The 23709-nt window shown below is 40.5% G+C and overlaps 1 protein-coding gene across 1 annotated transcript in view; it reads right to left on the bottom strand.

Moving 5' to 3' along the window:
- Nucleotides 1-23709, bottom strand: part of Abca3 (ATP binding cassette subfamily A member 3) — a 201783-nt gene that overhangs the window by 164559 nt on the left and 13515 nt on the right. The window contains exons 4-8 of the mRNA XM_071663978.1: nucleotides 18428-18657; nucleotides 18225-18323; nucleotides 12011-12159; nucleotides 6867-7014; nucleotides 5752-5835 (exon numbers count right to left, since the gene is read on the bottom strand). Of these exons, the coding sequence (XP_071520079.1) occupies nucleotides 5752-5835; nucleotides 6867-7014; nucleotides 12011-12159; nucleotides 18225-18323; nucleotides 18428-18657 (710 nt within the window). The remainder of the gene's footprint in view (nucleotides 1-5751; nucleotides 5836-6866; nucleotides 7015-12010; nucleotides 12160-18224; nucleotides 18324-18427; nucleotides 18658-23709) is intronic.

Below are 23709 nucleotides of genomic sequence, written 5' to 3' on the forward strand. Positions count from 1 at the left end.
TCATATGGGGGGTTAGGGAGCAAAGCTTCTGGGAGCATTGAGGAATGTGTGAAAGGAGAGGTCATTATCTGGGAGGGCAAAAATTAGTGTTTGAAGTTATAATATTCCAAGCAATGTTGTATGAATGTGAGGCATGGTCTACAGATGAGAATGCATGGAGTAGGATACATGTATTGGAAATTATGTTTGATGACAATATGTGGTGTTAGGAGGGTTGATCAAGTAGGTAATGAAATGGTAAGAGACAGGTGCATTAATAAGAAGAGTAAGGTTGGGAGACTTGAGGAAACTGTGTTGAAATATTTTGGACACACAGAGAGAATAAGCGAGAAGTTGACAAAGAGGATACAGTGTATGTGTCAAAAGTGGAAGTGACAAGGAGAAGGAACAGACCAAACTGGTGATGGCAAGATGGGGTAAAAAAGATCTGAAGTGCTCACAGCCTGAACATGCAGGAGGGTGAAAATCATGCACAGGATAAGGTGAATTTGAGCAATGTCAGTGGAATGAACCATGAGATTTTAAGCACCTGGGGAAAACCATGGAAAAGGCTGTGGGACCTGGTTGTGGATAGGGGGCTGTGATCTTGATGCATTTCGCATGGCACCTAGAGATAATGTGAGATAAAATGAGGCCTTTCTTCATCTGTTCATGATGATACCCTACAAATATACTGTAAATACTATAAATAAATGTAGAAAATGGTAAACAAGTTTGTACAAATATAAAAATAAAAATGTTTTATGTAATGATGTGTAAATACATAAATAATGTTACAGATAATAAAATCATATTTTTTCTTCATACTTTTTTTTTGCTGTTTCCTGCATTAGTAAAGTAAGGCCAAGAACAGACATAAAATGGTTGTCATTCACTAACATCCACTCTCTAAATGTTTTGTATCATGCATAAAACCAGAGCCACCTATCCACAAAGAGGCCTCACAGACCTATCCATGGTTTCTCCTGACAGTTTCATATGCCCTAATTCAGTCCACTGACAGCCTTTTGTCCCTTGTATACCATAATGCTCAAGTTCACTCTATCCTGTGCATGCCTTACAACCTCCTACATGTTCAAGCCCTTAGCACTCAAAACCTTTCCTACTCCATCCTCCCATCTCCAATTCAGTTTACCCCCTCTCCTTGTGCCATCCACTTCTGACACATGTACCCTCTTTGTCACCTCTCTTTATTTGTTCTCTCCATATGTCCAAACTAATTCAGCACACCATCTTCAGTTTGTTTAACTATACTCTTCTTATTACCACACCCCCCTCTCTTACCCTATCATCCCCAACTATCCTGTCTCTTTGCACTGCTAAACCTAATAGCCTTGCTTCTTTCACATTCATTCTCAAATTTCTCCTTTCATATGCTCTCCCAAGCTCACAAACCAACTTCTGCAGTTTCTCACTCAAATCTACCACAAATGCCATGTCAATGGCAAACAATAATTGACTTACTTCCCAAGCCCCTCCTCAACACCACACACACACACACACACACACACACACACACACACACAAACACACACACACACACATGCACATACATACACACACAATCCTGAGATCCCATTCCTGACAGATTGGAGACCTAGCCTTCTCCTCAAAACCCACACATTCATCTCACTCACCAACCCATACATAAATAGATTAAACAGCTATGGTGACATCACACACCCCTAACACAGACCTGCCATCACCTAAGACTCAGTTTCCATAAGATAAAATGAGGCAAAGAAGCTGGAGTGGCCCAACACACCCACATACACATTTATATACATAAACGCCCACACACGCACATATACATACCTATACATTTCAACATATACATACATAAACATACACAGACATATACATATATACACATGTACATATTCATACTTGCTGCCTTCATTCATTCCCATCGCCACCCCTTGAAATGGCACCCCCCTCCCTCCATGCACATGCAAGGTAGCGCTAGGAAAAGACAACAAAGGCCACATTTGTTCACGCTCAGTCTCTAGCTGTCATGTGTAATGCACCGAAACCACAGCTCCCTTTCCACATCCAGGCCCCACAAAACTTTCCATGGTTTACCATAGACACTTCACATGCCCTGGTTCAATCCATTGACAGCACGTCGACCCCAGTATACCACATCATTCTAATTCACTCTATTCCTTGCAAGCCTTTCACCCTTCTGTAAGTTCAGGCGCCGATTGCTCAAAATCTTTTTCACTCCATCCTTCCACCTCCACTTCTCCTTGTTCCCTGCACCTCTGACACATATATATCCTCTCTGTCAATCTTTCCACACTCATTCTCTTAATGTGACCAAAGCATTTCAATACACCCTCTTCTGCTCTCTCAACCACACTCTTTTTATTACCACACATCTCTCTTACCCTTTCATTGCTTATTCGATCAAACCATCTCACACCACATATTGTCCTCAAACATCTCATTTCCAACACATCCACCCTCCTCCAAACAACCCTATCTATAGCCCGTGCGTTGCAACCATATAACATTGCTGGAACCATTATTCCTTCAAACATACCCATTTTTGCTCTACGAGATAACGTTCTTGCCTTCCACACATTCTTCAATACTCCCAAAACCTTCACCCTCTCCCCCTCCCTGTGACTCACTTCCACTTCCATGGTTCCATCCACTGCAAAATCCACTCCCAGATATCTAAAATAATGATAATAACAATGGGGATAGGGGATTAAGAGTACTTCCCACGTATTCCCTGCGTGTCGTAGAAGGCGACTAAAAGGGGAGGGAGCGGGGGGCTGGAAATCCTCCCCTCTCGGTTTTTTTTTAATTTTCCAAAAGAAGGAACAGAGAATTGGGCCAGGTGAGGGTATTCCCTCAAAGGCCCAGTCCTCTGTTCTTAACGCTACCTCGCTAATGCGGGAAATGGCGAATAGTTTGAAAGAAAAAGAAAAAAAACAATAAAAAAATTTTCATCATACATACTCGCCATTTCCCACGTAAGCTAGGTAGCATTAAGAACAGAGGACTGAGCCTTAGAGGGAATATCTCCACATGACCCCCTTCTCTGTTCCTTTTTTGGAAAGGTAGAAGAAAAAAAAAAAGGGGAGGGGTAGGATTTCTAGCCCCTCGCTCCTTCCCCTTTTAGTCGCCTTTTATGACAAGGCAGGGAATATGTGGAAATTATTCTTTCTCCTCTATCCCCAGGGATACATAATAATAATGAGAGGGTTAGGGAAAATGATTTGGTAGACAGAGAAGAGGTAGTAAAAGCTTTGCGGAAGATGAAAGCCGGCAAGGCAGCAGGTTTGGATGGTATTGCAGAGGAATTTATTAAAAAAGGGGGTGACTGTATTGTTGACTGGTTGGTAAGGTTATTCAATGTATGTATGACTCATGGTGAGGTGCCTGAGGATTGGCAGAATGCGTGCATAGTGCCATTGTACAAAGGCAAAGGGGATAAGAGTGAGGGCTCAATTTACAGAGGTATAAGTTTGTTGAGTATTCCTGGTAAATTATATGGGAGGGTATTGATTGAGAGGGTGAAGGCATGTACAGAGCATCAGATTGGGGAAGAGCAGTGTGGTTTCAGAAGTGGTAGAGGATGTGTGGATCAGGTGTTTGCTTTGAAGAATGTATGTGAGAAATACTTAGTAAAGCAAATGGATTTGTATGTAGCATTTATGGATCTGGAGAAGGCATATGATAGAGTTGATAGAGATGCTCTGTGGAAGGTATTAAGAATATATGGTGTGGGAGGCAAGTTGTTAGAAGCAGTGAAAAGTTTTTATCGAGGATGTAAGGCATGTGTACGTGTAGGAAGAGAGGAAAGTGATTGGTTCTCAGTGAATGTAGGTTTGCGGCAGGGGTGTGTGATGTCTCCATGGTTGTTTAATTTGTTTATGGATGGGGTTGTTAGGGAGGTGAATGCAAGAGTTTTGGAAAGAGGGGCAAGTATGAAGTCTGTTGTGAATGAGAGAGCTTGGGAAGTGAGTCAGTTGTTGTTCGCTGATGATACAGCACTGGTGGCTGATTCATGTGAGAAACTGCAGAAGCTGGTGACTGAGTTTGGTAAAGTGTGTGAAAGAAGAAAGTTAAGAGTAAATGTGAATAAGAGCAAGGTTATTAGGTACAGTAGGGTTGAGGGTCAAGTCAACTGGGAGGTAAGTTTGAATGGAGAAAAACTGGAGGAAGTAAAGTGTTTTAGATATCTGGGAGAGGATCTGGCAGCGGATGGAACCATGGAAGCGGAAGTGAATCATAGGGTGGGGGAGGGGGCGAAAATACTGGGAGCCTTGAAGAATGTGTGGAAGTCGAGAACATTATCTCGGAAAGCAAAAATGGGTATGTTTGAAGGAATAGTGGTTCCAACAATGTTGTATGGTTGCGAGGCGTGGGCTATGGATAGAGTTGTGCGCAGGAGGGTGGATGTGCTGGAAATGAGATGTTTGAGGACAATGTGTGGTGTGAGGTGGTTTGATCGAGTAAGTAATGTAAGGGTAAGAGATGATGTGTGGAAATAAAAAGAGCGTGGTTGAGAGAGCAGAAGAGGGTGTTTTGAAATGGTTTGGGCACATGGAGAGAATGAGTGAGGAAAGATTGACCAAGAGGATATATGTGTCGGAGGTGGAGGGAACGAGGAGAAGTGGGAGACCAAATTGGAGGTGGAAAGATGGAGTGAAAAAGATTTTGAGTGGTCGGGGCCTGAATATGCAGGAAGGTGAAAGGCGGGCAAGGAATAGAGTGAATTGGATCGATGTGGTATACCGGGGTTGACGTGCTGTCAAAGGATTGAATCAGGGCATGTGAAGCGTCTGGGGTAAACCATGGAAAGTTGTGTGGGGCCTGGATGTGGAAAGGGAGCTGTGGTTTCGGGCATTATTGCATGACAGCTAGAGACTGAGTGTGAACGAATGGGGCCTTTGTTGTCTTTTCCTAGCGCTACCTCGCACACGAGGGGGGAGGGGGATGGTATTCCATGTGTGGCGAGGTGGCGATGGGAATGAATAAAGGCAGATGGTGTGAATTGTGTGCATGGGTATATATGTATGTGTCTGTGTGTGTATATATATATGTGTACATTGAGATGTATAGGTATGTATATTTGCATGTGTGGACGTGTATGTATATACATGTGTATGGGGGTGGGTTGGGCCATTTCTTTCGTCTGTTTCCTTGCGCTACCTCACAAACGCGGGAGACAGCGACGAAGCAAAATAAATAATAAATAAATATAAATAATAAACACCCAAAGAAAGGCCACATCCATTCTCTAGCTGTCATGTGTAATGCACTGAAACTACAGCTCCCTATCCACATCCAGGCCCCACAGACTTTTCCATGGTATACCCCAGACACTTCACATCCCCTGGTTTAGTCCAATGACAGTTCACTGAGCCCAGTATACCACATCATTCCAATTCACTCTATTCTGTGCATGCCTTTTACCCTCCTACATGTTCAGGCCCCAATCCCTCAAAATCTTTTACACCCCACCCTTCCACATCCAATTTGGTCTCCCACTTCTTGTTCCCTCCACTTCTGACACATATATCCTCTTTGACAACCTTTCCCCACTCATTCTCTCCATATGTCCAAATCATTTCAACACACCCTCTTCTGCTCTCTAAAGCACTCTTTTTAGTACCACACCTCTCTCTTACCCTTTCATTACTTACTCAATGAAACCACCTCACACCACATATTGTCCTCAAACATTTCATTTCCAACAAAACTAACTAACAATTATAAACTTTGTAAACTTACTATCTGGGTGTACAGGTCCAAAATACTCTGCAACTGCCATGTCTACTGCATGCTGAATTGCCAAAAATCCTTCATCATAGTAGCCTAAAGATAATGGAAGCATAAAAATATTATGGTCAGTACTAGAGTAGGTCATATTTAACAAAAAAAAAATCCTTAACTTCATAATCAGGAATTCAAAATAACGAGCATGTGAGATATTACCAAAATGCTAAGACTAATCAGCTCACTCCACATCATCTACAGTTGCAGACATTATTTGCTTCAAAACTCTTACCTGGTTGGGGTGTTACAGAAAAGCAACTGGTGTAAGACATACAATAACTTCAACAAATCACCCATTCTCCATGAAGAAAAGCCTCATTTGCTTGTGTCAACATTGTTACCCTATGCATCATCAATGCCATTCCTACATTCAGAGAAAGGAATTTTATAAAGAATCTCCTTCAAAGGCTTTGAATGTTAATTATTATCACACTTTCAATTAAAAAGTGCCTAACACTGATGATCAAAATATCAGCTACAACATTCGGCACACTGGTTAGAGAATGAAGATTAAGAAAGGAAAAGTAATGGAGTAAAATATAACTACCTATTTGTTAAGTATGATGCGGGACTTCTCTGCTCTCAAGACTCCAACTCTTCAAACTTCTTTACTATCATGTGTCTTAAATTCTTTATACAGTCTATACTTACAGGTTTACTTCCTTGGTACCTCACTCATTACTATAGAAATACAGTATTAAGTTATTTAACATTTACTCCTACATTCTTGTGCCAGTGTGGAGGAATGAATTTTGATAATATTTCACTCTTCTCATAAAAAATCAGGTATGTAAATGACAGTATTTTCAATTACTAGACTACTTAAGGGCAGACATATCAAATCAGCTCAGTGTTGTTCACTTATCCTTGGGTTAGCAAAAATTCTCTCTGAAGTTCTCATTATGTTTCCACTGCAGCATGATCAATAGATGCCTATTAATAAATTCTCATTCAACTTTATCAATCAGAAATATATCAACACCAAGACATATATAACTTTCCTTCAAGGCATGCATGCACTATTAGTCTCTTCATATATGTATAAACTATAATAAACAAAGCAAACTCACCTGGCCTTCCACCATGATTCTTTTCACGATCACGAGGACCTGGAACTTGAAAGAGAGGATATGACAACTCAGTATACCACTGAGGTGGTGGGAGAAATGGATTCCTTTTTTTACCACTTCGCAAGGATCCCTTCAGGCGGATTTTATACTGCAAGGCAAAAATACAATCTTATACTGCTCGTCATCTTACATCATACTAATCAATTTCAACTGAGTATAATAGAAATGTTTTTATGTAATCTTACTTTTCTAAGAACTGCAATTCTTATGCTTTTAAGTGATTCTATGGTGTTTCTCATGACATTCCTGAAAACTTAGGGATATAGCTGAATTGGAAATATAAAAAAGAAATATCAAATATGGATTTCCAATTTTCAGAAAATACTTTAACTAGTCATTACACAGCAATTCCTTGAAATCTAAAAATGCAGCAAAAGATTAACCCATTTCTTGGGGCCCCACTGAGAACTTACCCCATTTCTTATCTGTACCATGAGCTTTTTGTGAGTTACTCCCCTGTACTCATTACCTATTTGAACAGTGTGGATAGGGTGTTCTACACTCTTCTATCTTACAGCTTTTTAAAGTGTCAGGATTTGCAATTTCATCAATCATTCCATTTAAACATTACTCTGGCACCGTAAAAGTATTTCTTTATATCCTTTCTAAAAAGTTTCTTGTTTTGGCAATGGATTCTTTATCTTTGCATCTTTTGAAAATTTTTTTACTGGCAACATATTCAAACTGGTCAAAAAATCTGATAATAGGGATCACATAACCTCTCACTCTTCTCTTTTCTATCTGTCTATCTATATCTCTGATGTCTGTTCCTAAGTGGAACTCCCTTAAGGGGGTGACCATGGCAATAGAATCTCCATAACTAGTGAAATCCAATGCTGCTTCGTAGCCTCACTATAAAGTCATGGAAAAGTTTTAGAATTGCTCTTGCCTTGTTCATACTCTTTTCAAAGTTTCTTTGTTCCTCCTTTTTTATCCTGGTAAACTTGCTCCTTGCTCTCTCCTATCTATCTATCTATATTTCTGATACTCATTCCCTCCAGGAGTCCCTGTCAAGGGGGTGACCACAGCAAGTCTATACTTATCCCTGTCCATTCATGCCTCCCTCCCATATACCATACCACACAATCTTCTACCATTTCTTTCCCTCCAGTTCTCATCCACTCTATTTCCAAATGTCACAGATGGTCTTCCTCTTGTACCAACCACTTTAATTGCATCATCATACTCTCCTTGTAAATTCTGCATCTTGCCTTCTTGCCACATTTCACCCACTCTACCACTCCACAATTCATTCCCTTCACATTTCTTGTCATGCCAAATCTCTCATGCACCCCATCATTTCTATCTTCGTTCCATCGAGTCATACCACATGCTCCCCTAACACATCTCATTTCCAAAGCCTTGATTCTTGACCTATGTGACTCATTCCACTTCCATGTTTTGGCTGCATAGGTCAGGGTTGGGAGGATTATTCTCTCCCTTAATCCTTTCTTCATTTCCAAACTTACATCTCTACCCTTCGTTATTCTATTGAGGGACCCAATGACTATTTTGCCCTGTACTGCTCTCTACTCATCTCTCCTTCCATATTGCCAAACTTACAAAAGATAGTTCCTACATATCTAAATTCTCTCATCTCTTCCAGTCTTTCCCTCCATACCTGAAATACAGTTCAGGACACTTTCTTCTTTCACTCTATAAGACTGCAAAATCTATACTTTTACTCTGTTCTTTTTTAAACACCATTACTTTACTTTTACTTACATTTACTCCAATGGCCTACATTTACATCCATCATCAACACACTTACAATCTTCTGCAACTCCTCTTCACTCTCAGCAAATAACACAGCATCATCTGCAAACAGGCTCGTCACTAACATGTATACATCGCAACACCACACTCCATCTTTGCATCCCCTTTCCCTAGTTTTCATTTCATCTCTCTCATCACTCCATCTATATATAGGTCAAATAGCCACCTTGATATAACACAGTCCTGCTTCACACCCATGTGCAAAATGAAACTCTTGCTCAGCTCTTCTTCTACTCTTACACTTGCATTTGTTACTGTACAGAAGCCTGTCACACCATCCAACATTTGTCCCCCTACCCCTTACATCCTTGTCACATCCCATAAAGCATTCAACTTGACTCTGTCATACTCTTTCACAAGATTGATAAAAGCTGCTAACAGCTTCTTACCTTCCACTAGATACTTTTCCACAATAATTTTCACCACAAAAATGTGATCCATACATCCCTTATCATTATCAAAACCCCTCTGCTCCTCCCACATTCTGCATTCAGTCATTTCCATCACTCTACCAATCAACACTCCTGCATACACTTTCCCTGCTATACTTAACAGACTTATTCCCCTATAATTGCTACACACATCCTTTGCACCTTTTCATTTGAAATAGCTTTCATCCAATCTTCAGGTACAACCATCTGTTTCCATGTGAAATTACATACCAAATACATCCATTTTAACAAACTTACTCCTCCATACTCCAACATCATCTTGATCTAAAGGAAACATGGTGAGTGCTAATGAAATGCACCTTGTTGAATTATCATAAGGAAACAGAATCATCTCCTAAGTCACCTCACAGTACAGCAGTGATCTCAACTTTGACCTCTGGGCCCCAAAACTGATGGCACTTTTTCTATCATAAGAATCTGATAGGTAGTAGTTAGTAGGGAGCCAACAACCAGGGAGGTATATTACCAGTACTACCCACCTGAGTCAGTTGTTGTTCGCTCATGATACAGCGCTGGTGGCTGATTCATGTGAGAAACTGCAGAAGCTGGTGACTGAGTTTGGTAGTGTGTGAAAGAAGAAAGTTAAGAGTAAATGTGAATAAGAGCAAGGTTATTAGGTACAGTAGGGTTGAGGGTCAAGTCAATTGGGAGGTGAGTTTGAATGGAGAAAAACTGGAGGAAGTGAAGTGTTTTAGATATCTGGGAGTGGATCTGGCAGCGGATGGAACCATGGAAGCGGAAGTGGATCATAGGGTGGGGGAGGGGGCGAAAATTCTGGGAGCCTTGAAGAATGTGTGGAAGTCGAGAACATTATCTCGGAAAGCAAAAATGGGTATGTTTGAAGGAATAGTGGTTCCAACAATGTTGTATGGTTGCAAGGCGTGGGCCATGGATAGAGTTGTGCGCAGGAGGATGGATGTGCTGGAAATGAGATGTTTGAGGACAATGTGTGGTGTGAGGTGGTTTGATCGAGTAAGTAACGTAAGGGTAAGAGAGATGTGTGGAAATAAAAAGAGCGTGGTTGAGAGAACAGAAGAGGGTGTTTTGAAATGGTTTGGGCACATGGAGAGAATGAGTGAGGAAAGATTGACCAAGAGGATATATGTGTCGGAGGTGGAGGGAACGAGGAGAAGAGGGAGACCAAATTGGAGGTGGAAAGATGGAGTGAAAAAGATTTTGTGTGATCGGGGCCTGAACATGCAGGAGGGTGAAAGGAGGGCAAGGAATAGAGTGAATTGGAGCGATGTGGTATACCGGGGTTGACATGCTGTCAGTGGATTGAATCAAGGCATGTGAAGCGTCTGGGGTAAACCATGGAAAGCTGTGTAGATATGTATATTTGCGTGTGTGGACGTATGTATATACATGTGTATGGGGGTGGGTTGGGCCATTTCTTTCGTCTGTTTCCTTGCACTACCTCGCAAACGCGGGAGACAGCGACAAAGCAAAAAAAAAAAAAAAAAAAAAACTACCCACCTAGGTATCAAAAAAAACTACCCACCTAGGTATCACGAGGGTTAGTTGATAGCTACACAGTCTGCCACCAATTCATTGGTTGTCAAGTTGCACTCCTCTGCCACCTAGGTAGCTGTCTTTTTTTCTGCCTCACCTGCATATGGACTACAGGCATTCTGTCCACAAACATACAAAATATCTCTCCCTGTCACACACAACACTTGACAACACTTAATTCACACAGCTCATTCTTCATAACTTAAGATTTCTTGTGATGAGTGCTATGTGCTACCCCTGCCTTTTGGCAAAATGATAGAAGCAACAGATAAAAGTAGTACACAGGAACATTTAGGTAGGACAATCAAGTGGATATTTTTGGCAGAAGCTGTAGGCAGGAACATTAGGTGGAAGCAATCAGAAGGAACATTAGGTAGAAGCCTTTGCAAATGCTGTGCTAGACTGGCTCTCTGCCAGTGGCCTGTTAAGGGTGAGATACTAAAGGCAAGAAGCACCACTGGGGTTCACTACTTATGGAGACAATTGCCATGGCCACCCTCAAGGAGGGAGTTCCTAAAGGGAACAGGCATCAGAGATATAAATAGATAGATAATATCTTGAATAAAATTTCAATAAAAATAGACATTAGGTTTTGCAATTAACATGCAAAAAATTATGGATGGACACACTGACATATAAAACAATTCCTTAGGACACCCTAAAACGACATTCTGCAAGGCCATAGTAACACAAAATGAAGCTGACAGTATATGCAAAACCTGGCCATGTAAAAGCTCCACCACAGGTTGGCTAAATGACTGCTTCTTGAACTTATAGAATAACCTGAACAGATGCTTCTCCTCACCTTAAACTTGAACCTCAAAGTTAATTTCAAGCTAATGAGCATATATAATTTTTAAGCAAAAACTATGGTTGCATTTCTGGATACCTCTCTATTTCACCAACACAAGCTGAATGTAGTGGATGTGCCCAAATTACAGATTTCCCATTGGGATTTTGACAGTATAACTAATTAACTGGGCTCACTCAATGATTTTCAACATCAAGCCTATATAAAAGTAATGAACTCACAATCAAAGAAACTCTTAATCTAGCAAGTCTGAATATGTGAGTTTTGTGGTAGTTAATGAGCCTTGAACCCACATGTTGCCCTCAGCTTAGGGCTACAGATAATGAATGGTCCATCTGTTTCCAAGGGCCATAAATGGCTGGCTTATATATGGATGATATCTAGGAATGCTACTTTTTTTGTTGTTGAGATATTTGTGTTTTTGTAACTTCCTGCCACAGTCTAGTGTCATTAAAGGTCTGATGACTGTACATTATACAAAAGGATGTTATCAATGACATTCAAAACTGACACTAAAAGTTATAGCAACTCACTGCTAAATTTTCTGGAAGAACATCATCTCTGGGGAAGTTGTTGGTGAAAACAACACCTCCAAGAACATCTTCAAGAGCATTACCATCTTCATTTTTTGTTAAAGTGGTGAGACGTTCCACCAACTCTTCCTCAGTAGCAAAAGCATACCCTGAAAAATTAAACAGTTAAAAATCTTCATTGCATATCTATCTATGCATAATCATTAATCTATTCTCAGGCACATAAAACCCTCGGAAATCATTCATACATATGTTCAACCAAAATCAAGTGTGCAAGAGAAAATATACACTTCCAAGCTTACACATGTAATTCTCATATTTGCTTTGCACCCTAAGCTGATTGATCAAGACCAAAACCTCTATTTTCACCACCTCTGTACAAAAAATGCTTCTCCTGCATCCGATCCCCAACATTTATACCTGAAATATCAGTAGCCCTAATCTATCCTCCCTGCATCCCTTCCACAGGTTAACTCTCCTGTACTTTCTACCGTACTATTACATATCTTCTTGATAAGCCCATCATCTGCATACCATCTTGAAAGACTCATCCATACATCTTACTTATGATTCCTTTAAATCATAAGTCCTTTTCTTATCTTCACTAGTTTTTCAATATATATTCTCTGAATTCCAACAATACTAAGAAAACAATTATCTATCTCTGTTTTACTAATCTTATCTATCTTGAAATATATCAACTTTTGTTTCACATCCATACATCAGAGTGAAGACAAGTACTCCTTCATGTAGGGTTCTTGCATATCTTTAGCTTTACTTTTTTCCATTTACCAGAAATTTCAGTACACCTAGAATTCTTTCCCTTGTACACCTATTTTCAACTTCAGATTTCCCTCTACCATCCTTATGGAACTTCACTCTTAAATATCTAAATACTTTCTACTTCATTACCATGCAAACTAATATAACATTAAGATATCATATTCTTTTAAAAAAATGAACATTACTTTTATTTGCATTCATTATCAGCCTCTTTCTCCTACATATATCACTAAAATGGCCCATCATACACATATCTCCTCCTCTAATTTTGCTAACAACATAGCTACATCTGTACACAGGAACTGTATTAATTTCCATCCTCATTCTCATTTCATTAAATACTTCATCCCATTAGGCATCACATTCCTATGGAGACATCATAACCTTGTACTTCTGTAATTATTTAAAAATCTAACTCATGCCACCACTTACTCAAACATACACACTTCTTCTACAGTAAAAGCTTTCAACCCTTTTGGTGCTATGGATGTCAATCTACTAAAACACAGCACAGTGCTATGAATGTCACTTTACATGTGTAATTTCACACCACGAGCATTATTCTTCACACACTGTAGACTTTGTTGACTGGCCATGGATGGGATGGCAACTCAAACAAAGGATGAGCTTCTTTGTCATTAAGGCCAAACGGTTGCAAAAACATAAGCCATCATAACTTTGTACAGCATTAATATCACTCATGCAATTCCTCACATGACAAGTGTCACAGTTAGACAAAACAATGCAGGTAGATCAAGGGAGACAAGATCTAAACGATGTGGTTATCTAACCTGGGCATCACTGTTCCTATCTTCATGCCAACACCATGCTGAATCCCACCAGGTTTGGTGAAAAGTAGCTCTTTGCCAATGCAATACTTGCCCACAGGCAGGAAAAATACTGCAGGCACTCAAAATGTTATCTACATTTGGGAAAATGGTGCACATCATTCTAAGTGGGTCTACTTAAAACCAAAGTTGACAATAGCCCAGTAAACAGTGGACCACTACATCTATAAATGGGCCAAATGCATATCACCTTTACTGTTCTAAACCAGTCTTCAGGTTACAGGTTGGGCACTGTGGCAACCCCTTTGTCCATTTCACAAATAGATTTCTGTAAGGTGACTGTTATACCAGTTTTACTGTACATCATCCACATAAGCATCAAGGAATGACAGGTCCTTCTAAAAAGTCAGTTACAATGATCATGTGTAACAGTAACCCTAAGCATGAGCCATGAGACAACACTAGTTACTATAATCCCTTCACTTTGTTAACTTTAACCCTTTTGGTGAACAAATGATTTTTTTGGCTTCCCACAACAGCAATCTATTCATTTTTTTTTTCATTTATGAAATATGAACCAAAAACATAAAACAGGAATATATAAAACAAAAATATAAAACAAATGGATTTGTATGTAGCATTTATGGATCTGGAGAAGGCATATGATAGAGTTGATAGAGATGCTCTGTGGAAGGTATTAAGAATATATGGTGTGGGAGGCAAGTTGTTAGAAGCAGTGAAAAGTTTTTATCGAGGATGTAAGGCATGTGTATGTGTAGGAAGAGAGGAAAGTGATTGGTTCTCAGTGAATCAGTGAATGTAGGTTTGCGGCAGGGGTGTGTGATGTCTCCATGGTTGTTTAATTTGTTTATGGATGGGGTTGTTAGGGAGGTGAATGCAAGAGTTTTGGAAAGAGGGGCAAGTATGAAGTCTGTTGTGAATGAGAGAGCTTGGGAAGTGAGTCAGTTGTCAGTTGTTGTTCACTGATGATACAGCGCTGGTGGCTGATTCATGTGAGAAACTGCAGAAGCTGGTGACTGAGTTTGGTAAAGTGTGTGAAAGAAGAAAGTTAAGAGTAAATGTGAATAAAAGCAAGGTTATTAGGTACAGTAGGGTTGAGGGTCAAGTCAATTGGGAGGTAAGTTTGAATGGAGAAAAACTGGAGGAAGTAAAGTGCTTTAGATATCTGGGAGTGGATCTGGCAGCGGATGGAACCATGGAAGCGGAAGTGAATCATAGGGTGGGGGAGGGGGCAAAAATCCTGGGAGCCTTGAAGAATGTGTGGAAGTCGAGAACATTATCTCGGAAAGCAAAAATGGGTATGTTTGAAGGAATAGTGGTTCCAACAATGTTGTATGGTTGCGAAGCGTGGGCTATGGACAGAGTTGTGCGCAGGAGGGTGGATGTGCTGGAAATGATATGTTTGAGGACAATGTGTGGTGTGAGGTGGTTTGATCGAGTAAGTAATGTAAGGGTAAGAGAGATATGTGGAAATAAAAAGAGCGTGGTTGAGAGAGCAGAAGAGGGTGTTTTGAAATGGTTTGGGCACATGGAGAGAATGAGTGAGGAAAGATTGACCAAGAGGATATATGTGTCAGAGGTGGAGGGAACGAGGAGAAGTGGGAGACCAAATTGGAGGTGGAAAGATGGAGTGAAAAAGATTTTGTGTGATCGGGGCCTGAACATGCAGGAGGGTGAAAGGAGGGCAAGGAATAGAGTGAATTGGATCGATGTGGTATGCCGGGGTTGACGTGCTGTCAGTGGATTGAATCAGGGCATGTGAAGCGTCTGGGGTAAACCATGGAAAGTTGTGTGGGGCCTGGATGTGGAAAGGGAGCTGTGGTTTCGGGCATTATTGCGTGGCAGCCAGAGAATGAGTGTGAACGAATGGGGCCTTTGTTGTCTTTTCCTAGTGCTACCTCACACACATGAGAGGGGAGGGGGAAGATATTCCATGTGTGGCGAGGTGGCGATGGGAGTGAATGGGGGCAGACAGTGTGAATTGTGTGCATGGGTATATATGTATGTGTCTGTGTATGTATATATATGTGTACATTGAGATGTATAGGTATGTATATTTGCATGTGTGGACGTGTGTGTGTATACATTGTGTATGGGGGTGGGTTGGGCCATTTCTTTCGTCTGTTTCCTTGCGCTACCTCGCAAACGCGGGAGACAGCGACAAAGCAAAAATAATAAATAAATAATGTTCTTTCTTGAAAATTAAGACATAACCATTCCTAATTTAGGAAAAACACATTAGCTATCAAATTTGTCCTTTTTCACCTATTTGATGTAAAGCAAAATAACTCAAAACCATTGTTTTTCCTTGTGAAACAAGAGGTAAGAATTTGTAGTTTTGGAAAAAACATTGTTTACCACATGGTCCAATCTGAAGTAAGGGCAGCCTAGGTACATCACAGGTTCAGCAGTAGGAACAACAGGTGGCAATGGATGCCACAGATGCTGTAAGTGTGAAAAAATAGTGCATCACCCAATGCGACCAGTACACTAGCAGGTCACTGATGCCTGCAAGCAGTTTCTGTGACTTATGCTTTGTCAGGGTTACCCTCTTTAACCAGCCCATAGAGCACATAGAATTCAACTTGTGGTGGGGAGGCACATGCCTCAATCGAGTAAAACAGCAACCTATCATGTTTGCTTTGATCTAGGATGGGAAAAGTTTAGGGGTTAATCCCTATACATATGCTCCCCTTATCATGATTTAGCTTTCTGTTCATAATTCCAGCTGATAACTGCCTCCATCAAATATCCACAGATGTCACTAGCAGCCTAATACCACAGCTAGAGAGAAATATCATCCATCTCAGTCACCCACAGATCATCAGAGATTGCATATAAATCATCTGGGTATAATGCCAGGTGTCAGTACCCACCTCTGTGGGTAATTCTAGAACAGAAAGAAAAAATGGTTTCTGGGGTATGAATGTTGAGATTCTGGTGCAAACAGTTTTTTCATACTTGTTCACCATTTCCTTAATATCAAAATAGCACTAGCAACAGACAATTAATGGCCTTATTTGCTCATATCCATTCACTAGCTGCCATGTTTAATACATCGAACCTAAACCCCAATCCACAGTCAAGCCCCACAGACTTTCTGTGATTTCCCATTATTGCTTCATGTGCCCTGGTTCAGTGTATTTACAGCAAGTTACCCCATATACTCCATCGCTCCAATCCATGCATGGCTCAAACCCTCCACCACCTTCAGGCCCAAATCATGCATAGCATCTTTCACTCCATCCTTCCTTCTTCAATTCGTTTCCCCTCACTTGACATGTATACCCTTCTGGTAAGCAAATAAAGTTGGAAGAACATCTATCCATGTAAACATGTAAACAAAAATCACTTATATGTAAAAGATATATAAAATACATAAAACTATAAAAAAAATACAAATAATTAAGGGGAAATAATGTCTTGAAAAAAGCCTAAATTGAATGGCGTGATCTAGTGTATGTGGAATGCAATCACACTTGAAAAAATCATAATTATCATATACCTCCACTGATAAGGAGCACCCATGCTGTCATCAGACCCTTCCCTGTCCACTCAAAACCCATCTACTCTACACAGAGGAAAGTATAGTAATCTTTAGGTATTTTCTCTAATAACATATATCACTCCAACACAGAGGAAAGTATAATAATTTTTTAGGTATTTTCTCTAACATATATCATAGACATATTCTGTAAGAAAATTCTTTTTAGACTTCTTTTTCTTTGTGCATACAAGGATGAATCATTGAGGCAACACCAACATTTATGGGATAATAAATAATCAATCAAGCAAAAGAGCTTCCATTTTCCTACCTGGATATGAATTTTTTTTGCTTACCAACCTTCTGATGGGAAAGAAAAATGCCCTCTGGCAGTCCAAGAACACACTGTCTATCCATCTCTCTCTCTCTCTCTCTCTCCTCTATGTTAGTGATCACTAAAACAAAGTCTTGGGGATTCATTATACATGATCTCTGAATCCATGCTTTCTAACTGGAAGCTTTTCTTTTCATAAGCAATGTATTCATGTATATGCTATGTGATTATCATTTTCAGTATTCTAAACAAGCCATACTTGCCGGTGATAACAACACATAATCCAGTTTCTTTTAGCATATATCCCTTAGCAACAAGCATAACATTTCCTCCCCTCCATTCCCTTTGAACTTATTTCTTTTCCAGTGAGTTCCTAAACAACATCTTATAGGGCCACTTGAAAATTTTTGCATACTCCTTTTAAGTACACAAAGTGAGCTTTCATTAGAGGGCTATGCCTAAACTTATTCACTACAGCTGTTGCAATGTTATGGAATTTCAGTGTTAACTGTACATCAGCTTGATTACATTCATGGTCATATGCACTTCCTTCAACTGAAGGTAGATTTCAAGTGAGTTCTAGGTGGCCAGAGTGAGTTGGGGTACAGATCAAATACAGTGGTAATGTGATAGGGGAAGATGCAGAGATGGTGCATACATTAACTCATCTCAAGAGAAGTCTTTCAGCCCAAGTGCTCAGACATGCATGGATCATGAGCAGAGAGGTATAACCTCTAAAAGAAAATGACAGAGTGCAAACTCAAGAAAGAAGTAGACATTTCTAAAGAAACTGTATGAACCCACCTTTTTCATCAATATTCAACCTGTCAGCCACTAAGGACATCAACTTTTTTACAGCAGTAGTGTTTGGCGAGAAAGCTAGAGGCCAACTAGCTTCAGGAACTGAGAAAAACAAAAAAGCACATTGAAAATTTTATCAAGTCACACAACACCATTTCACATATGTTACTTATCAATTCAGAAAAATATGTTGCATAAGAACTTACAAAAAAAATCCAAAAAATCCAAAAACCTCTTCTTTCTGTGTCTGGGTCTTTTGAATTTCTCAAAATACTCTTTGTCCTGAGAGTGACTTGAAAGAGAAGAGATGTACATTCCCGATGTATATGGCAGACTCTCTAAGTTAAAATCATTTTGTGACCTTTTGCGTCGTTCACGTGAATCACTAAACAAATCCTCAGCAAAGTCCTGAATAATTCCACCATCATCACCTGGCCTGAAAATAAAGGTCAGATTTCTAAAAAATACACAATGCCATGCACTTAAAACATATGCAAAGTAATCACACAAAACCTTTAATTTCACCCCCTATGAATCTAAATGGATGAAATATATGGGGTAGCGGCTTGGATTGCCTGATCGTTTCTTGGTAGAATTGACAGTAAAATTTTGTTGTGGCTTTAGGGAAAGGGGAAATGACACACAAGCAGAAAGTTGGTGACAGTGAGCAAGCCTGGAAAGAGAGGCATGAATGTAGAAATTCCAAGAGAGATTCAGTGAAAAATGGTATAAAATCAATGAAACAATAGGAATGGGTGAGGAGTGGAAGGTATTTAAGGAAGCAGTATTTCCATGTTTGGGTGAAGTGTGTGGTATCCAGTGTGGAATCCAAAAGATGGGAGGTGGGCATATGAGAAAGCGTAGAGAGCAGTGTGATGAAATCAAATTCCTAGTGAAGGAGAAAGGAGGTGTATGGGTGGTAAATGCAGGGAAGGAGAACCAGTATCTGTAAGGTATGTAAGAGAAAGTGGCAGGAGGTCAGAAATGTGCATGGGATGAAAAAGAGGGCGAAGAAGAGCTGAAGTGAGAGTATTGGCAAACTTCAGGGACAATGAAAAAGGTGTTTCTGAAAGATGGCAAATAGCGTGAACAGAACAAGAGAACAAATGGAAGCAACAGTGAAAAGAGCAGATGGGGAAGTGGTAACTGGCAGAGAGGTGAAGAGATGGAGTAATCATTCTGAAGGACTGATGAATGTGTTAGATTATATAGTAGTGGAGGATGTTTTGGACATGGTGGTATATGTAGTGAGGGCCATGGTAATTGGTTTGGTGAAAAGTAAGGAGGAAATTGAAATGCTTGCATAAGATGGGGTAAGGCAAACCAACTGGAAAGGATAACATTGCAATTGAATTTCTTAAGAAAGGGAATGATATTGTTGTTGATTGGTTAGTACAGATTTTAACTGTAAATAAAACCCAAGTAGAGGTGCCTAAGGACTGGTTGAATGCCCGTATAATCCCATCTAATAAAGATGAGGGGATAAGTTTTTTCTTCATACATGTGGTAGCAAGGTAGCACCAGAAAGAGAAAAAGAAAATAGCTTAATTCGTTCATATCTCCTCTCTAGACCTCATCGAATATCACCACCTCAACACAACACAAGATTCTGATAAGGCCACTGAGAGCATGCCCAAGCAATGTGCCTCTAGCCCAGACTCTTGGAACTCAATCTCCTTATAGATATACAAGAGATCTTTGGCATATGCACTAAATATCCTAAAGAGAAAAAAGTCTTGATTCTGGCATCATTCCCAAGAGTCTGTAACTAACTCACATTACCTTAGTCCAGAAAGGTGGAAGCAAAGGAGTTCTGAAAAACTACTAGCCAATAGCTTCAATAACAGACATCATTAAAATCTTTGAAATACTCCACAGAGGCAAGCTGACTGAATTCATGGAAGCGAACAATCTACATAACCCAAGACAATGTGGTTTCCAGGCAGGATGATCTTGCCTTTCTCAGATGCTTGACCACTATGACAGGATTGCTGAAACTATCTATCTATCTATCTTTCTATCTGTATGTCTGATGCCAATTCCCTCTGGAAACTCCCATAAAGTGGATGGCCATGACAAAAGAGTGTCTACTAATCCCTGTCCTTACATGCCTCCCTCGCATATACCATTCCATGCATTCTATCCCATTTTCCTCCCTCCAATACACTTTCATTATATTTACCCATTTCAAAAGAGGTCTTCCTATCACAACAACCACTCTGGCAGTAGTAGTACCAGCCCCTCCCACAACCTTTCCCTTCTGTTAGACCTTCCTCTTTTTCTATTCGCTATACCAACATTCGTGGTCTCTCTAGTAACCTCTCCTCAGTTGAACACCATCTGTCTGGTACCTCTTATGATATCTAACTTCTCTCTGAGACAGTTATCTAATGATGTTCTGACAAGTCCCTTTTTCATATCTAACTATAACCTCCACTCACGATTCTAGTTCAAAGGTGGTGTTTGTGCTTATTCCAACATCAACACACCTGTTACACACCTCAAGGACCTCAAGTCTCCAAACTTTGATGTTAAGTGGCTCAAGGTTTGTCTCCCTACAAACACTTGTCTTCTGTTTTGCCCATTGCTCTCCTAATTCTACAAATTTTATTTCCTTCTTTGACCATCTAAATTCCTGCCATGAATCTGTAACAGCCTCTAACCCGCAAGCCGAGATCCTCTACCTCAGGTATTTCAACGTTCATCATAAAGAATGATTAAATTCCTCCCATATGGATGGTGGAGGAATTGAAGCCCTCACATTCTCCCTTCTCAATAATTTAGAGCAAATCATCTCCCATCCTACCAATATCCCTGACTGCTGTGACCACCCTCCTAATATTCTGGATTTGTTGTTCACCTCTAGTCCATCCAGCTGTGAATCCACAATATCGCCCCCAACTGGTTCATCTAATCACTCTCATAAGTGTATCTATTTAAACGGCACCTCCCCCTCCAGCAGCATAAATACAGCCACCTTAACAGAGCTGACTGGAATAACTTATGTAACTTCACAGCATCTTTCACTTCATCCCTCCACCTCTTCCTTGAATTTCCCTTTTCCTTGTTCCTTTCACTTCTGACATGTACACACACTTAGCCTTCCTTTCACCACTCATTCTCTAAATATGTCCACACCATTTCGGCAAATCCTCTTCAGCTCTCTCATACATACTCCTCTAACTATTACTCCACTCTCTTACCTTACTATTTCTTAATTAATCAACCCTCCTTACATCACACATTGTCCTCAAATATTCAATTTCCTACAATTATGCCAAAAGGCAGTGCTATCACATAGCATTCACCACAGGAAAATCTAGAGTTATGAAGAAAGAGCTATGTGAGTTAAGTATTGTCAAGTGTTATGTGTGACAAGGAGAAATTGTATGTTTGAGAACAGAATGCCAGGAATCCTCATGCGGGTGAGAAAGAAAGATAAGACGGCTACCTGGGTCAGAGGAGTGCAACTTGATAACCACTGAAGTCTTGGCTCACGATGGAGCTCTCACTAACCCTCCTGATACTCAGGTGGGTAGTACTGGTAATGCCAACCAACTACTACCAATTCATCTATGATTTTATCTACCTGGAGAGAATGAGTGAGGAAAGATTGACCAAGAGGATATATGTGTCGGAGGTGGAGGGAATGAGGAGAAGTGGGAGACCAAATTGGAGGTGGAAAGATGGAGTGAAAAAGATTTTGAGTGATCGGGGCCTGAACATGCAGGAGGGTGAAAGGCGGGCAAGGAATAGAGTGAATTGGATCGATGTAGTATACTGGGGTTGACATGCTGTCAGTGGATTGAATCAGGGCATGTGAAGCGTCTGGGGTAAACCATGGAAAGTTGTGTGGGGCCTGGATGTGGAAAGGGAGCTGTGGTTTCGGGCATTATTGCATGACAGCTGGAGACTGAGTGTGAACGAATGGGGCCTTTGTTGTCTTTTCCTAGTGCTACCTCACACACATGAGAGGGGAGGGGGAAGATATTCCATGTGTGGCGAGGTGGCGATGGGAGTGAATGGGGGCAGACAGTCTGAATTGTGTGCATGGGTATATATGTATGTGTCTGTGTATGTATATATATGTGTACATTGTTGGGGATGAGAGAGCTTGGGAAGTGAGTCAGTTGTTGTTCGCTGATGATACAGCGCTGGTGGCTGATTCATGTGAGAAACTGCAGAAGCTGGTGACTGAGTTTGGTAAAGTGTGTGAAAGAAGAAAGTTAAGAGTAAATGTGAATAAGAGCAAGGTAATTAGGTACAGTAGGGTTGAGGGTCAAGTCAATTGGGAGGTAAGTTTGAATGGAGAAAAACTGGAGGAAGTAAAGTGTTTTAGATATCTGGGAGTGGATCTGACAGCGGATGGAACCATGGAAGCGGAAGTGGATCATAGGGTGGGGGAGGGGGCGAAAATTCTGAGAGCCTTGAAGAATGTGTGGAAGTCGAGAACATTATCTCGGAAAGCAAAAATGGGTATGTTTGAAGGAATAGTGGTTCCAACAATGTTGTATGGTTGCGAGGCGTGGGCTATGGACAGAGTTGTGCACAGGAGGATGGATGTGCTGGAAATGAGATATTTGAGGACAATGTGTGGTGTGAGGTGGTTTGATCGAATAAGTAACGTAAGGGTAAGAGAGATGTGTGGAAATAAAAAGAGCGTGGTTGAGAGAGCAGAAGAGGGTGTTTTGAAATGGTTTGGGCACATGGAGAGAATGAGTGAGGAAAGATTGACCAAGACGATATATGTGTTGGAGGTGGAGGGAACGAGGAGAAGTGGGAGACCAAATTGGAGGTGGAAAGATGGAGTGAAAAAGATTTTGTGTGATTGGGGCCTGAACATGCAGGAGGGTGAAAGGAGGGCAAGGAATAGAGTGAATTGGATCGATGTGGTATACCGGGGTTGACGTGCTGTCAGTGGATTGCATCAGGGCATATGGAGCGTCTGGGGTAAACCATGGAAAGCTGTGTAGGTATGTATATTTGCGTGTGTGGACGTATGTATATACATGTGTATGGGGGTGGGTTGGGCCATTTCTTTCGTCTGTTTCCTTGTGCTACCTCGCAAACGCGGGAGACAGCGGAAAAAAAAAAAATCGGAGATGCAGTGAAAGCTTTAGTAAGCAGGAAAAACCTAAGCAAAGAGTGTGCAAGAAGCATGCAGGAAAGAGTATATATCCCGGTCCTGATGCATGCAAAACCTTAAGTACATAGGTCTGGAGAGGTTAAAAATTAGAACAGTAGTGATGAATAACTTGCAAGGGTTGACAAAATAAAATTGTAGATGAGAGAAAAAGGGGTTATCTGAAAGACATATGTATGATTATGTAGAACATGTTGCAGATGACAGGATGGTCAAGATATACAGCAGTACAGCAAAAAGTACAAATACAAGAGGCAATCTGCAAAATAGATGGATAGAAAAAAACACAGAATTCATTAAGACTAAGGTAATTCAGGATGAGGATGTTAGAAAAATGATAGGGGA

This window comes from Panulirus ornatus, chromosome 8 (assembly GCF_036320965.1).
Source record: "Panulirus ornatus isolate Po-2019 chromosome 8, ASM3632096v1, whole genome shotgun sequence".
NCBI classification, from domain to species: Eukaryota; Metazoa; Arthropoda; class Malacostraca; order Decapoda; family Palinuridae; genus Panulirus; species Panulirus ornatus.